General features: G+C 38.4%; 1 protein-coding gene across 1 annotated transcript in view; it reads right to left on the bottom strand.

The window, feature by feature from the left end:
- Positions 1–1,485: 1,485 nt before the first annotated feature.
- Positions 1,486–14,465, bottom strand: part of LOC131659145 (vegetative cell wall protein gp1-like) — a 37,718-nt gene continuing 24,738 nt past the window's right edge. The window contains exons 2-3 of the mRNA XM_058928381.1: positions 9,146–9,418; positions 1,486–1,779 (exon numbers count right to left, since the gene is read on the bottom strand). Coding sequence (XP_058784364.1) covers positions 1,486–1,779; positions 9,146–9,418 — 567 coding nt within the window. The remainder of the gene's footprint in view (positions 1,780–9,145; positions 9,419–14,465) is intronic.

Below are 14,465 nucleotides of genomic sequence, written 5' to 3'. Positions count from 1 at the left end.
GTCTGTTGACTTTTTGGTCAAACGGGTCGTCTGTTGACTGTTTGAGCTGCTGATGGTGCGTCTGAGTGATTTGAAGTTTGAAAATTTGTATGATGGTACTTTGAGATATATGGATGTGTATGAAATCCATTTGAGCTCTCAAAAACTTGTTGCTCCTGTAAAAACAAGAAAAACCCTGATTAGGGACTGTTTGTGTAGGAGACAGTTAAGCGTACCTGATTTTTGTGCAGTGTTGAGTCTCTGCTAATCGCGTGATATTCAGAAGACTTCTAGAACAAAAATCTTGGAATTTTGAATTGTGAAAGATTGATTTGATTGATGGTACAAAACACTGAGAATTGTACTGCCAGCAGTTTGGCTGTCAACTGACTGTTCAGGTATTGATGTAGCAGTTAGAGTGAAAAATCAACAGTCAAAGTGTAACTCGGTGAACTGACTTTTATTTTTATATGCAACAATGTTGCGGTGAGCAAGAGTCGCCACCGACTTTTATTTTGTCCAATGTTAGGAAAGGTAAAAAGTACAGAAAAAGACCTTTTTTGAAAGAAAACGGGCTCGGGGGGTAAGTTATGAAAAGGGAAGGTGCAAGCACCCTTTTCATCCGTAGTTATCTACGGGCTCTTAACTTGCTTAGCTCATATTGTTTGTTTGTTTTGAAAGGAGCATAAGGACTTTAGCGTAAATGCGTAGCCTTAGTTTTTTGAAATGATATTGAAAAGATATTTTTATTGAGCTAGGCAGTTTAAGAGCACTACCCTATTTAACTGGTCTTTTTCTGTAAATTTTAAAGTTCCCAGGACTATCCATACTATATAGGAGTAGGTAGTCCTTGTTATATTGGACGTGCGGGTCATCGAAGGGTCATCGAGGTCGTTTGAAGGCAACGAGTAGAGGTACCTTTTAGCAAAGTCGAAGGGACGAATCATCTCAATCGAGGGACTAGATCATGCATTCGTAGGCAGCAATTCGAGGGTCATCGAGGGACCATGATCTTTGATGATTTTTTGTTTATCGAGGGACATTTGCTTTAGATACCTCTATATTCGAGGGACACGACCTTTATTCGTAAGGCAACCAAGAGGGGCGTACCCTAGGGGTGAGTGTGTGCAGCAATAAAAGAGTGTGTTATGTTCAGATATTTAATATTTGATGTTAGTGAGCTAACGGTTCAGTTTTAGTCTTTCCATGCAATCCTATTAGCATTCATCTAGCAATTTATAGGTGCAGAAAGTAAAAAAGCAGAAAATAAAGTTCCTACGCTATTACATGGCTTCGGGGAGGGGATTACAATAAAAACCTGGCGGGAATGCGGAAAGTAAAGCCCTAATTAACTATTTACAAATAAGAAACAGTTACAATAAAAAATAAAATAAGATGGTAAGTGTATAAAGTATTAAACAAAACTTGTGGATGTCCATGAAGATATTCAATGTCCTCAATGATGGTACTAGTTTAATGGGCTTTGGCACATGGAATGGTCCATAATCAAGATCCTTTTTTTTTAACCCATTGTTTAGATCCGCCACGGTGGCTTGCAATCAGAGGACTGAATAGGGCGGTGCCGGTTGTATGCGGCTTCGGCTGAGGTGGTGGAGGAGATGGCGGAGACGCTGGATCTGGTGTTGCCGCGATCGGAGGTGGGTGATCGGAACGGAGGGCTTCTCGCGGTGTTGTTGGTTCACCGAAGGCGGAGCTTCCGGTGGTTGCGCGGAGGTCGGTGTGCGGCTGTTCCGTCAAGCTTCTGATTGGCCACGGCTTCATCCTTTTTCTTCTATTTTCCTGCAAAAAGAAATTTGACATTCATGTTATTGTAAAAACAGAGATATTGTTATGGTTAGTGTGTTAAAGAAGATGAAGGTTTGTGTTTTGTTTATGAATTTGGTTTTTTGTTTATGTGTAATTTACTAGTTTATGTGTTAGATTTGAGAGTGTTGTATGTGGCTAAGAAAGTTTGAATGGTTGTAGTGAAATTGTTTTGAAGGACATAGCTTTGAGGATGAACAAGGTTGTATATGATGGTGAGATTAGTGTTAGAATTGATTTTTTTGGGTGGTTGTTGGTATGTCAAAAGCAGTTGTATAAGGGTTAGAAAAATTGGTGAACTTTGTACGTGACAGAGAATGTTTCTTTTTGGGTTTTTTCCTCTCCCTTTTTTCTGTGATATTTCTCTCTTTTTATAGCCACACATGATATCTTGAATTCAATTCTGATTGATTTTTTGGTTTAATGTTAATTGAAGGTAATTGATTTTTGGAATTAAGATTGAAGATCTTGTGTAGTTATAGGAATTTGATTGAGATTTGTCCTTTGAGAGCAAGTTTATGAACGGAGACCGATTTGCAAACATGATACATTTGGTTCAATTTTGGAAAGACTAAAATATAATTTTTTTATTATTAACAATATGATAATGATAGCAATGAAACTTATAAAACTACTTAAAATAAAAATGAATTCCTAATATAATGGAAACTAGCAAACACGTGACATAATTTTTTTTGATTTTTTTTTTTTAATAAACTAATAACTATAAAAAATTACTTAATAAAAGGTAATGATAAAAAATTAATCCCTAAAATTAAAATGAACGAGTATTTGAAGAAATAATCATAATGATAAAATCTAAAACTAAAAAAAACTATGGAAATTTAATATGAAAAATAATAAGAGAAAAAAAAAGTCAAAATAATGGAGACGGTGGGATTCGAACCCGGAACGTTGTAATTGCAAACCTTACACTCTTACCAACTGGGCTATGTCATTTATTTGAAATAAAAATGACATTTTGCAAACATATCAGGGCAAATTTTGGGGTGCAACAGCTGCCCCTGTTCAATCTTCTTAAACCTGAAGAGGTAGATTGGCATCTTTGCCTATCGGGATCTGAAGGTAGAAGATGATTGAACACTTAGTGCCCCAAAAATTTGCCTTGCTGATGCAGGGACCTATGTCGGAGATGGTTTGAATGGGCTCAAAGATGCCACTAATTGGATTGACATGATGTTGTCGGAGGTGGGCTTAAAGATGCCATCCAGATATTGACAGAAAATTGTCTGAGATGGGCTTAAAGATGCCATCCAGGTGTGTCGAGAAGATGTATGATGGAGATGGGCTTGAAGATGCCATCTGACTTGATGTACTTAAGAGTCAGAACGTGTCGTACGTTAGACTGTTTCTGAGGAAAAGACCTAGGTTGAGTCGTACGTTAGACTGGGTCTAGCCTGCATCAGCAGATGTCTGGAAAACCGTGCGTTAGGTTGAAGGAATGAGTCGTGCGTTAGACTGATACCCTGTGTTGAGGAGTATTTGAATGTTGATCGTGTCATTACCGTTCGTAGTAGATGAATTAGATCTTTGAGAGTTGGTCGTGTCAGCACCGTTCGTAGTGCCTGAATTAGACTTTAGGAAATAGTTGATCGTGTCCACACCGTTCGTGATGATGAAATTAGATCTCTGAGAGTTGGTCGTGTCAGCACTGTTCGTAGTAACTGAATTAGACTTAGAAGCAGTTGATCGTGTTCACACCGTTCGTGATGATGGAATTAGATCTCTGAGAGTTGATCGTGTCAGTACCGTTCGTGGTCACCGAATTAGATCTTGGGGAGATAATCGTGTCTACATCGTTCGTGATGATAGAATTAGATTCTCTTGTCGTGTCAGCACCGTTCGTAGTAACTGAATTAGACTTTAGGAAATAGTTGATCGTGTCCACACCGTTCGTGATGATGGAATTAGATCTCTTGTCGTGTCAGCACCGTTCGTAGTAACTGAATTAGACTGGGAAGGTCAGTGATCGTGTCTACACCGTTCGTGATAATAGAATTAGATCTCTGAGAGTTGACCGTGTCAGTACCGTTCGTAGTAACCGAATTAGGTCTTTTGTCGTGTCAGTACCGTTCGTAGTAGCTGAATTAGACTTAGTTGGTCATTGATCGTGTCTACACCGTTCGTGATGATAGAATTAGATCTCTGAGCGTTGACCGTGTCAGTACCGTTCGTAGTAGCTGAATTAGATCTTGGAAAGTTGGAGATTTCGTTAATTTGCCGGTGCCTGTATCCTGCAATAGGTATAGTTATGCAATGTCATGATGCATGTGTTATGTAATGAGTCCCTCAGAATAAAAGAGAAACTTTGTATGTTATGGATGAATTCATTATGAGGTAATGTATGCAATGTATGAATATGTTTATGCCATATGATATGTGAATATGATTTATGTTGTCTTTATTGAGAAAATAAATCTCTATGCCTTTGTGATTTTGATGTCTGATCTTGTGTTGAAGATGCTCAGCTGGGGGGTTTATGATTTCTGCTTGGGGATGATCAGTAACTTGATGTTCCCTGATTGGGGATTAGAGATATTAATAAAACATGTTGGAGAAGAGCAAAGTTTTGGAGAACCGGTATTGTTGAAGATGTAAACTCTGTTGGGGAGTCCTGTCTTTGTCGAGACGAGTATGTTTGAAGATATCTTCTTGAGAATTGCTCTGTGGGGATAAAATCTTGTGAAATCGAAGCTGTAGGAAGGCATGGATGCCTTGAACATTGCCCCCAGTATTATAGTAACTGTCATTCCTAGATTTGTGTTGATTGGGACACACCACTGAGTATTGATCTAGATGTCAAACTGGACTTGCATAGATTTTCCCCTGCTATTAGGGACTTTGGAAAGATTCGCCTCGCGAGGACTTTATGAGATGTGCACTATGGGCGTCATGCCCCTCGTAATCATTGGCCCAGGACAATGCCCCATGTTGATTGGAAATAGACTAAGATTTACTTGGATACATGCCCCTGATTATTTTTTTGCATCTTTGAGAGATTCTCGGAATCTTGACTTGATTGCCCCTGATGAATGAGATATGTCATGCCCCTTGTATATACAAGCTTTTGACTGACTGAGCCGGGCGTACGAGACGTCTCTGCAGCTTTATCTATCGGGGGACTTTCTGATATTCGTGCTATCATAAGCAACATGCCCCTGTATCATGAACTTAGGAATCATGCCTCTGGTTGATCAGGGTTGGAGGTAATTCTAGTTGTGCTTGGGTGAAGGCTCCTGGTAATTTCAGCAGTTTTGAGAGATCCTTTGAATCTTGGCTTGATTGCCCCGAATATCTGAACGCTTAGTCCATGGGGTATTTCAACCGTTTTTGTAACCCTGAGGGTGATTATAATTTGAGATGTTCATGCTCGAACTCAACGGAGTTCTGAAGACAACTTGTCCCTTGAGAGGGTTAAACTTTTCATCTGCAGCTCATGATGGAAGTTTTCCTGGTGTCAAGTACTTGTTCGTATGCAAAGAATGTTTAGTATGAGAAATATAAATCTAATGCAAAGTTCATGTTTGTCTTGAAATATTTTTTTTGAAAGGATGTCAAAACATCGATTTTTGTGAAAAGTGGCGTGATACCAACTCAAATGTTTTAGCAAAACTCCTAGGAGTCGGTTTACCGTTTTCTCGTTATAGTATGCTTTCGAATTAACCCTGCTTCAATTAGGACTTTTGAGGGTTGTAACGTGGCCAGGTTAATGGTTTTAGAAAAAAAGATATATAGGCTCAAAATTTTATTGGTGCCCACTCCCTTCGTGATGTTCTCCAACCTAAGTTCAGTTAACTCGACGCGAGCATTCATCCTTCCAGAGGAGTTTGAGACGATTGAGGAATCGACAAGGTGTTTGGACATGACAATCACTTACCTTTTATTCTTGGCGTCTGATCACACGATCTTGAATTTATAGACACACGAATTTGCCCCTTTTGTTGAGGATCTTTTTTGTTTCCCTAACTTTTGCCTGGACAAATTCTTTTGAATTCTGAGTTTGAAGTCCAGCGGGATGCCCTAACTTTTGCCTTAGTCATTTGTTTTCAAGTTATTGACTTAGCGGGCTTTCTTTTCTCTTTTTTTTTTCGATTCATTTTTCTCTTTTTTTTTTTACAAGTCGTATGAGACGTCTTCAATTTATTATCATTGGAAAGATTGTGACTGCCTCATTTCTTGGTTGACGAGGGATAGTCGTTGTTGTACCGTCATATTTTGACTTCCTATTGTGCGAGAGATGACCATTGCGGTCTCGACTTTTTCTCAACCTTTTGAAGGATAACCATTGTTGTATCCTTAGATGCGAGCTCCTGATGAATTTTGAATGCTCAATCAAGTTAACTGAACACTACCCTGCCCCTGGGTTAAATGTGAGGGTTTTTCGTATAGAAAAGAAACTCCTACTTCAAGGCTCAAAGGGGTTGACAAGGGATTAACTTCCTTATATCTCCAATGTTTGGGAATTTGAAACAATGCCTGTACATCATCAACAGGGTTTTACTCGAAAGCACACTATTTGAGATTATTGGTATTATGCGTTCGTCATTCTCCCTTTAGAGTCATCATGCTTTATCATTGAGAGTTTGGTATCACACGCAAATAAAAACATATTAGAGCGAGGGCGAATGAATTTTTTCAAGACAATCATATCCAATGCATCGTTATTATAGTTCAAAAACAAACAAGTATTGCATATAGACAGTATTGAACAAGAACAAGAAAGATTACGCATGAAAATGCATGAAATTACGAATTGCCAACATTGAGGAGATTTTCTCCGTATGGACTTATTGCTTCAGAAGGTCCATTGAGTCGAAGGAGAACTTCAAATCTGGCCTGCAGGTGTGAATATGATAGCCTTTGCATCAATCAGGTCTTGTACCTTATCTCGGACTGGTTGGCAATTATTGATCGACTGACCAAGTGCCCCAGAGAGGAAACCAAACCAAACGTTCGTATCTGAACTACAGATTACTTCAAAGAAGAAGATTCTGACGAAGCCACAAAGGAGTTGTAAGTATCAAGCTTTAGGGATTTGAGGCAGAAAATGAGAAGCTCGTTGTCTGGAAACCTGTTATGCAATGATATGTATGCAAATGCATATGCAATGCTTTCAAGGATCTTTTTGGAACCCAATTTGCAACATTGACATGTAGTTGCAGCTTTGTTGAAGAACTTCGACTTCCATCTTTGAACGTCCTTCTTTAAGAATCAGGCTCACCATATCCAGTGGGTCATAGCCTCTGATTCGGGGTATGGTAATTTTGAGCTTAAAAGCATGTGGCTAAAGGAAAACAAATCCTTTTTCCCCTTGATAGGAACTGTACCCTTGAGTTTGAAGGCATCTGGCTAGAGGAAAATAAATCCTCTTGCCCATTGACAGAAGTTTATTCTACTTTCGAGTTTGAAAAGCATCTGGCTGGAGGAAAATAAATCCTCTTGCCCCTTGATATGAATTAAGGCTCTTGATAGTCCTTCCATAACAGTACCTGGGAATTATGCATCCTAAATATCAAAGATCCCTGAAAAGGTTAGTCAGCACATTATGTAAAAGCATAGGGTAGTACGGACAAGTAAGTCCTACAAACAAAACCTGCAAGGAGATCAAGTGGTTAGATAACAAACATGTCACACAAGAGTCCTTAGGTTTACAGCTTGCATGGAGTATGACCAGGTGACTACCCTTCCCCAATAGGTACTTCTAAAGATAAGGATGATATCAGCAACAGGTTCTACCGAGTTATTCAGAATTGTCAGCCCTTCTAAAGCACCCTCGGACATGATGCATTTGCACCATGCAATGATACTTTGAGAGAGAACCTATCTGAATTGTAGCATCGGGTAGCGACTAGTTCTCAACATTTGTCAAGAGTAGTCCCCCCACTACGTTCCTAAAGGCCAAGATGGGTTAGAGGGTAACTAAAGGTCCTTGAGCTCCGGCGCACCCAAAGTTACATACATAGACCTCCCTCATTTGAGAAAGGTGTGCATGTATCTATGGAGTCCTAACTCAAGCGTGAACTTCATATTGACTCATCTCCCACATATGTGAAAGAGGTCGCCATGACTATGCCACTCCTATCTTAAGTGTACTTGAATCCGGGTATAGGATTCGTCCTTCATTTAATTCCCAAGCAACCTTGAAGAGTAAAGCAAACAAAACAAGCATATTATATGATCTAAGCTCTAAGGTAACCCCTCTTTTTATTTGTCCCCAGCAGAGTCGCCAGTTCTGGAACTCGGTGAACTGACTTTTATTTTTATATGCAACAATGTTGCGGTGAGCAAGAGTCGCCACCGACTTTTATTTTGTCCAATGTTAGGAAAGGTAAAAAGTACAGAAAAAGACCTTTTTTGAAAGAAAACGGGCTCGGGGGGTAAGTTATGAAAAGGGAAGGTGCAAGCACCCTTTTCATCCGTAGTTATCTACGGGCTCTTAACTTGCTTAGCTCATATTGTTTGTTTGTTTTGAAAGGAGCATAAGGACTTTAGCGTAAATGCGTAGCCTTAGTTTTTTGAAATGATATTGAAAAGATATTTTTATTGAGCTAGGCAGTTTAAGAGCACTACCCTATTTAACTGGTCTTTTTCTGTAAATTTTAAAGTTCCCAGGACTATCCATACTATATAGGAGTAGGTAGTCCTTGTTATATTGGACGTGCGAGTCATCGAAGGGTCATCGAGGTCGTTTGAAGGCAACGAGTAGAGGTACCTTTTAGCAAAGTCGAAGGGACGAATCATCTCAATCGAGGGACTAGATCATGCATTCGTAGGCAGCAATTCGAGGGTCATCGAGGGACCATGATCTTTGATGATTTTTTGTTTATCGAGGGACATTTGCTTTAGATACCTCTATATTCGAGGGACACGACCTTTATTCGTAACGCAACCAAGAGGGGCGTACCCTAGGGGTGAGTGTGTGCAGCAATAAAAGAGTGTGTTATGTTCAGATATTTAATATTTGATGTTAGTGAGCTAACGGTTCAGTTTTAGTCTTTCCATGCAATCCTATTAGCATTCATCTAGCAATTTATAGGTGCAGAAAGTAAAAAAGCAGAAAATAAAGTTCCTACGCTATTACATGGCTTCGGGGAGGGGATTACAATAAAAACCTGGCGGGAATGCGGAAAGTAAAGCCCTAATTAACTATTTACAAATAAGAAACAGTTACAATAAAAAATAAAATAAGATGGTAAGTGTATAAAGTATTAAACAAAACTTGTGGATGTCCATGAAGATATTCAATGTCCTCAATGATGGTACTAGTTTAATGGGCTTTGGCACATGGAATGGTCCATAATCAAGATCCTTTTTTTTTAACCCATTGTTTAGATCCGCCACGGTGGCTTGCAATCAGAGGACTGAATAGGGCGGTGCCGGTTGTATGCGGCTTCGGCTGAGGTGGTGGAGGAGATGGCGGAGACGCTGGATCTGGTGTTGCCGCGATCGGAGGTGGGTGATCGGAACGGAGGGCTTCTCGCGGTGTTGTTGGTTCACCGAAGGCGGAGCTTCCGGTGGTTGCGCGGAGGTCGGTGTGCGGCTGTTCCGTCAAGCTTCTGATTGGCCACGGCTTCATCCTTTTTCTTCTATTTTCCTGCAAAAAGAAATTTGACATTCATGTTATTGTAAAAACAGAGATATTGTTATGGTTAGTGTGTTAAAGAAGATGAAGGTTTGTGTTTTGTTTATGAATTTGGTTTTTTGTTTATGTGTAATTTACTAGTTTATGTGTTAGATTTGAGAGTGTTGTATGTGGCTAAGAAAGTTTGAATGGTTGTAGTGAAATTGTTTTGAAGGACATAGCTTTGAGGATGAACAAGGTTGTATATGATGGTGAGATTAGTGTTAGAATTGATTTTTTTGGGTGGTTGTTGGTATGTCAAAAGCAGTTGTATAAGGGTTAGAAAAATTGGTGAACTTTGTACGTGACAGAGAATGTTTCTTTTTGGGTTTTTTCCTCTCCCTTTTTTCTGTGATATTTCTCTCTTTTTATAGCCACACATGATATCTTGAATTCAATTCTGATTGATTTTTTGGTTTAATGTTAATTGAAGGTAATTGATTTTTGGAATTAAGATTGAAGATCTTGTGTAGTTATAGGAATTTGATTGAGATTTGTCCTTTGAGAGCAAGTTTATGAACGGAGACCGATTTGCAAACATGATACATTTGGTTCAATTTTGGAAAGACTAAAATATAATTTTTTTATTATTAACAATATGATAATGATAGCAATGAAACTTATAAAACTACTTAAAATAAAAATGAATTCCTAATATAATGGAAACTAGCAAACACGTGACATAATTTTTTTTGATTTTTTTTTTTAATAAACTAATAACTATAAAAAATTACTTAATAAAAGGTAATGATAAAAAATTAATCCCTAAAATTAAAATGAACGAGTATTTGAAGAAATAATCATAATGATAAAATCTAAAACTAAAAAAAACTATGGAAATTTAATATGAAAAATAATAAGAGAAAAAAAAAGTCAAAATAATGGAGACGGTGGGATTCGAACCCGGAACCTTGTAATTGCAAACCTTACACTCTTACCAACTGGGCTATGTCATTTATTTGAAATAAAAATGACATTTTGCAAACATATCAGGGCAAATTTTGGGGTGCAACACAAAGTTAATTTTCTTTTTTGTTGTTTTTTGTTTTTGTTTTATGTAAAAAATGAAAGTTTATTTACATGACTTGTTAGAAAAACACAGACATAATAAATAACTAATATTTACGGTATGCGGGCAAAATTACCGATAATAACCCTGAAAATCATTTAATGCACAGAAATAGGAATATTTGACTGGCAAAAAACACACAAAATATTATCTTAGTAATTAAGCAATATCATGACAAATAGTACAACATTTAATACTGACAGTACAAATATTACATACTATATTGAACAGTACGACGAATAAACGGTACATTTAAGAAATAAGAAATACGGCAAATTTTAAGAATGACGATTAATGACCCATGCTATGAACAATAACATGTAGATGATTGGGAGTGCAACCATTGCAGGTCCACACTCTTCAGGACTATGCAGGCAGAAGAAAGTCATGATCACCGTAGCAATGGTGATGACTGTAAGAAACAGTGTCTCTATCCACTTTGCCATTCTTGTTAGGGAAGAAGAGAAAATAGATATGAGGTAGGAATTTGAAAGATGAGTTGGAATTTGATGTGAGATTTTATGGAAGAAAATGAGAGGTATTTATTGAATGGAAAGAAGGAAAGAGACGTTGGGGAATGATGTGATTCCGTACAAAAGGAAAATTTGAGTGGAAGTAAGATTTGAAAGAAAGAGTATGATAGTGTTGAAAAAAGAGAGATTTGATTTTTGAAAAAGAGATTTGAAAAGATTTTTGCAAATAATGGAATATAGTACAAAAATTAGTGGGAAACAAAAGATAATAATAATCTACTTGTTACCAGTACAGTCTGAGTTTCCTGATTCTGCGCCTGCAAAAAGATTTAACTCTGTACCAATTGTGTCAGTACTATTTATCTGTAAATAAATAAATAGCATGTGTGAAGTAATAAACAGTATTTGGTGTTTGCGTAAGAATAAATTCAACTGCAAGCCAAATTACTGTATAAGAAAGATTCTAAAAACTAAGTATTTCATATGTCAGGATATTTGTTGAAATAAAAATCCATGATTATATGAGACCCTTAATTTTCAGATTGGAGTTTTCTTGAAAAATATGTGGGCAAATTTTGGGGTATAACAGTTGCCCCTATTCAATCTTCTTAAACCTGAAGAGATTGTCTGAAATCTGAAGGTAGAAGATGATTGAATATTTAGATGCCCTGAAAATTTACACTTACCTTGATCAGAAGAGATGTTAGAAGTTGCATTTGAATGTCGTCTGCGAAATGTTGTTGGCAGATTGAAACATTACCTGAGATGGGCTTTCAGATGCCACCTGGTAAATGGGTTGAGGGTTTGTTCATCAGAATGAATCCATTGATTATATCTTGATGAAGGATTTGAAAGTCTTTGTGTTGACTGTTTCGGAACCGTCCAAGGTTACCGCTTAAAGTTTTGGAAGATAATCGTTACGGAACTTGTCCAAAGTTTTTCCGATTTAGATTTTGGAAGTTGATCATTGTGGAACCGTCTGAGGTATCGCTTTAGATCTGCAACGTTAGATCGTTTTGGAACCGTCTGAGGTATCGCTTTAGATCTGCAATGTTAGATCGTTTTGGAACCGTCTGAGGTATCGCTTTAGATCTTTGATGCTAGATCGTTTTGGAACCGTCTGAGGTATCGACTTTGATCTATGATGCTTGTTTTTGAGTTGGTAAGTGATCAGAATGAATCTTCGGCTTGATTATATCTGAGAGAACCGTTCATGGAATTCAGGTGAACACGGCATGTGATTGAGAACATCTTTGTTGAAGATATCTGCCTACCTGAAAAATCAAGTTAGTGATATGCAATGTTTATGATGCATGTAAATGTGAGATATTCCCGGAGAAATATGCATGTTATGTTGTGCATGATGTATGATGTATGATGCATGATGTATGAATATGAATACGTGAATGTATGAATGTATGAATGTATGAATGTGATGTCAAGCTTCTAATTGGAAAAATAAATTCCCGCTAGTCAGCTGGACATGAATGTATTGTGATCGTTGATGATCTTTTGTCTTGCTTGAGTACCCTCGTCTGGGGAAATTCTTTGAGAACCCGGGTATCCCGTTGAAGGATCTTTGACTACTGCTTGGGGAACCAAAGGTAACTGGAAGTTCTGATGCCCTTTCAAATGGGAATGAGGAAGATGCATAATCCTCCGATGCACTATCTGACCAAGTCCGGGTGCGGGGATCACACCTTCTGAAGATAGTAATCTGGAACAACCCTGCTGGGGAATAAGACTTCTTTTGAAGAGAAAATCTTTTTGAGGAATTTGCTGAGAAATGCGTTTCTCTTGGTGATTTCCTTCTGATGGAATGATGTCCAGATGATCGGGACATTTCCTGAATGCCATTCCTGTTTTTCCTGGTAAACATCAATCATATTCAAATGCATATGCTCATTCAAAATTATCATTGGGACGCTTACGTATTTAAACAGAAAAAATGAAAATAGTGATTTTTGAAAGAGCTGCATTGAAAAGAGCCATGATAGGCGGGTTAGCACAGGGAGACAACAATCCTAGAAGTAGGAAACTGTCAGAAAGTTTTGAAAAATATTTATGAAGATAAATAGCTATGTGAAAATGATCCAGTCAAGTTTCAACTCTGCTATTGCCAATCTGTCTTCGAGCATCTCATCCCTCACTTGTTGGAAGAAAGTGATTAGACTGATCGGTGTCTTTGAGGTGTTGAATCTTGATGGTGAGTAGGCAGCTGAACGGAACACAGTTGTATGCTTCATTCCCTAACTTTTGCCTAGGCCGCCCTTTCAGGTTTTCATCCTACCGGGATAGTATTTGTTTAGTCTCTAATTTTTGCCTGGACCGCCCTTTCGGGTTTTCAATCCACCGAGACGCTCATTTTTGCCTAAGTTGCCCTTTCAGGTTTTCAACTTAGCGAGCTGTTTTTTTTTTTTTTTTTTTTTTTAAGAGAAGTATTTTTTGACTATGTCAGCATTCACAGGGTGTGGGAAATCCTCGCCATCCATGGTGGTAAGCAACATGGCGCCGCCGGAGAATATTTTCTTGATTATGAATGGTCCCTCGTAGGTGGGAGTCCATTTGCCTCTGGGATCACCTTGTGGTAAGATGATGCGTTTAACAACCAAGCCACCAATTTGGTATGCTTGACTTTTGACTTTTTTGTTGAAGGCTTTGATCATACGCTTTTGGTATAGCTGACCATGACAAATAGCTGCGAGCCTTTTCTCATCAATCAGGTTTATCTGGTCCAACCGTGTTTGAATCCAATCGTCTTCGTCTAGATTGGCTTCTTTCATAATCCTTAGGGAAGGAATCTGAATTTCAATTGGAAGAACTGCCTCCATACCATAGACTAAAGAAAATGGAGTTGCCCCTGTTGAAGTACGCGCAGATGTGCGATAACCATGAAGAGCAAAAGGCAACATCTCATGCCAGTCTTTGTAGGTTACTGTCATTTTTTGTATGATTTTCTTGATGTTCTTGTTGGCAGCTTCCACCGCGCCGTTCATATTTGGTCGATATGGAGAGGAATTATGATGCTTGATTTTGAACTGTGTGCAAAGTTCAGTAATCATTCTGTTGTTTAGATTTGTGCCATTGTCCGTGATAATCCGTTCAGGGATGCCGTACCGACAAATGAGATTGTATTTGATAAACCAGGCCACCACATTCTTGGTGACAGAAGCAAATGAAGCTGCTTCTACCCACTTTGTGAAGTAGTCAATAGCGACCAGGATAAAGCGATGTCCGTTGGAGGCAGTAGGTTTGATTTCTCCAATCATATCAATACCCCACATTGCAAAAGGCCAAGGAGCCGTCAGGACGCTTAATGGAACTGGAGGTACACGTACTTTGTCAGCGTATATCTGGCATTTGTGACATGTTCGGGAGTGACGATGGCAGTCTGTTTCCATGGTAGACCAGTAATAACCTGCTCTAAGGATCTTTTTAGCCATTGTATGTCCACTGGAATGAGTACCGAAGGTACCAT

Source organism: Vicia villosa, linkage group LG1 (genome assembly GCF_029867415.1).
Source record: "Vicia villosa cultivar HV-30 ecotype Madison, WI linkage group LG1, Vvil1.0, whole genome shotgun sequence".
Lineage (NCBI taxonomy): Eukaryota > Viridiplantae > Streptophyta > Magnoliopsida > Fabales > Fabaceae > Vicia > Vicia villosa.
The sequence above is the reverse complement of the archived record's forward strand: the minus strand, read 5'-3'. Positions and strand labels throughout refer to the sequence as shown.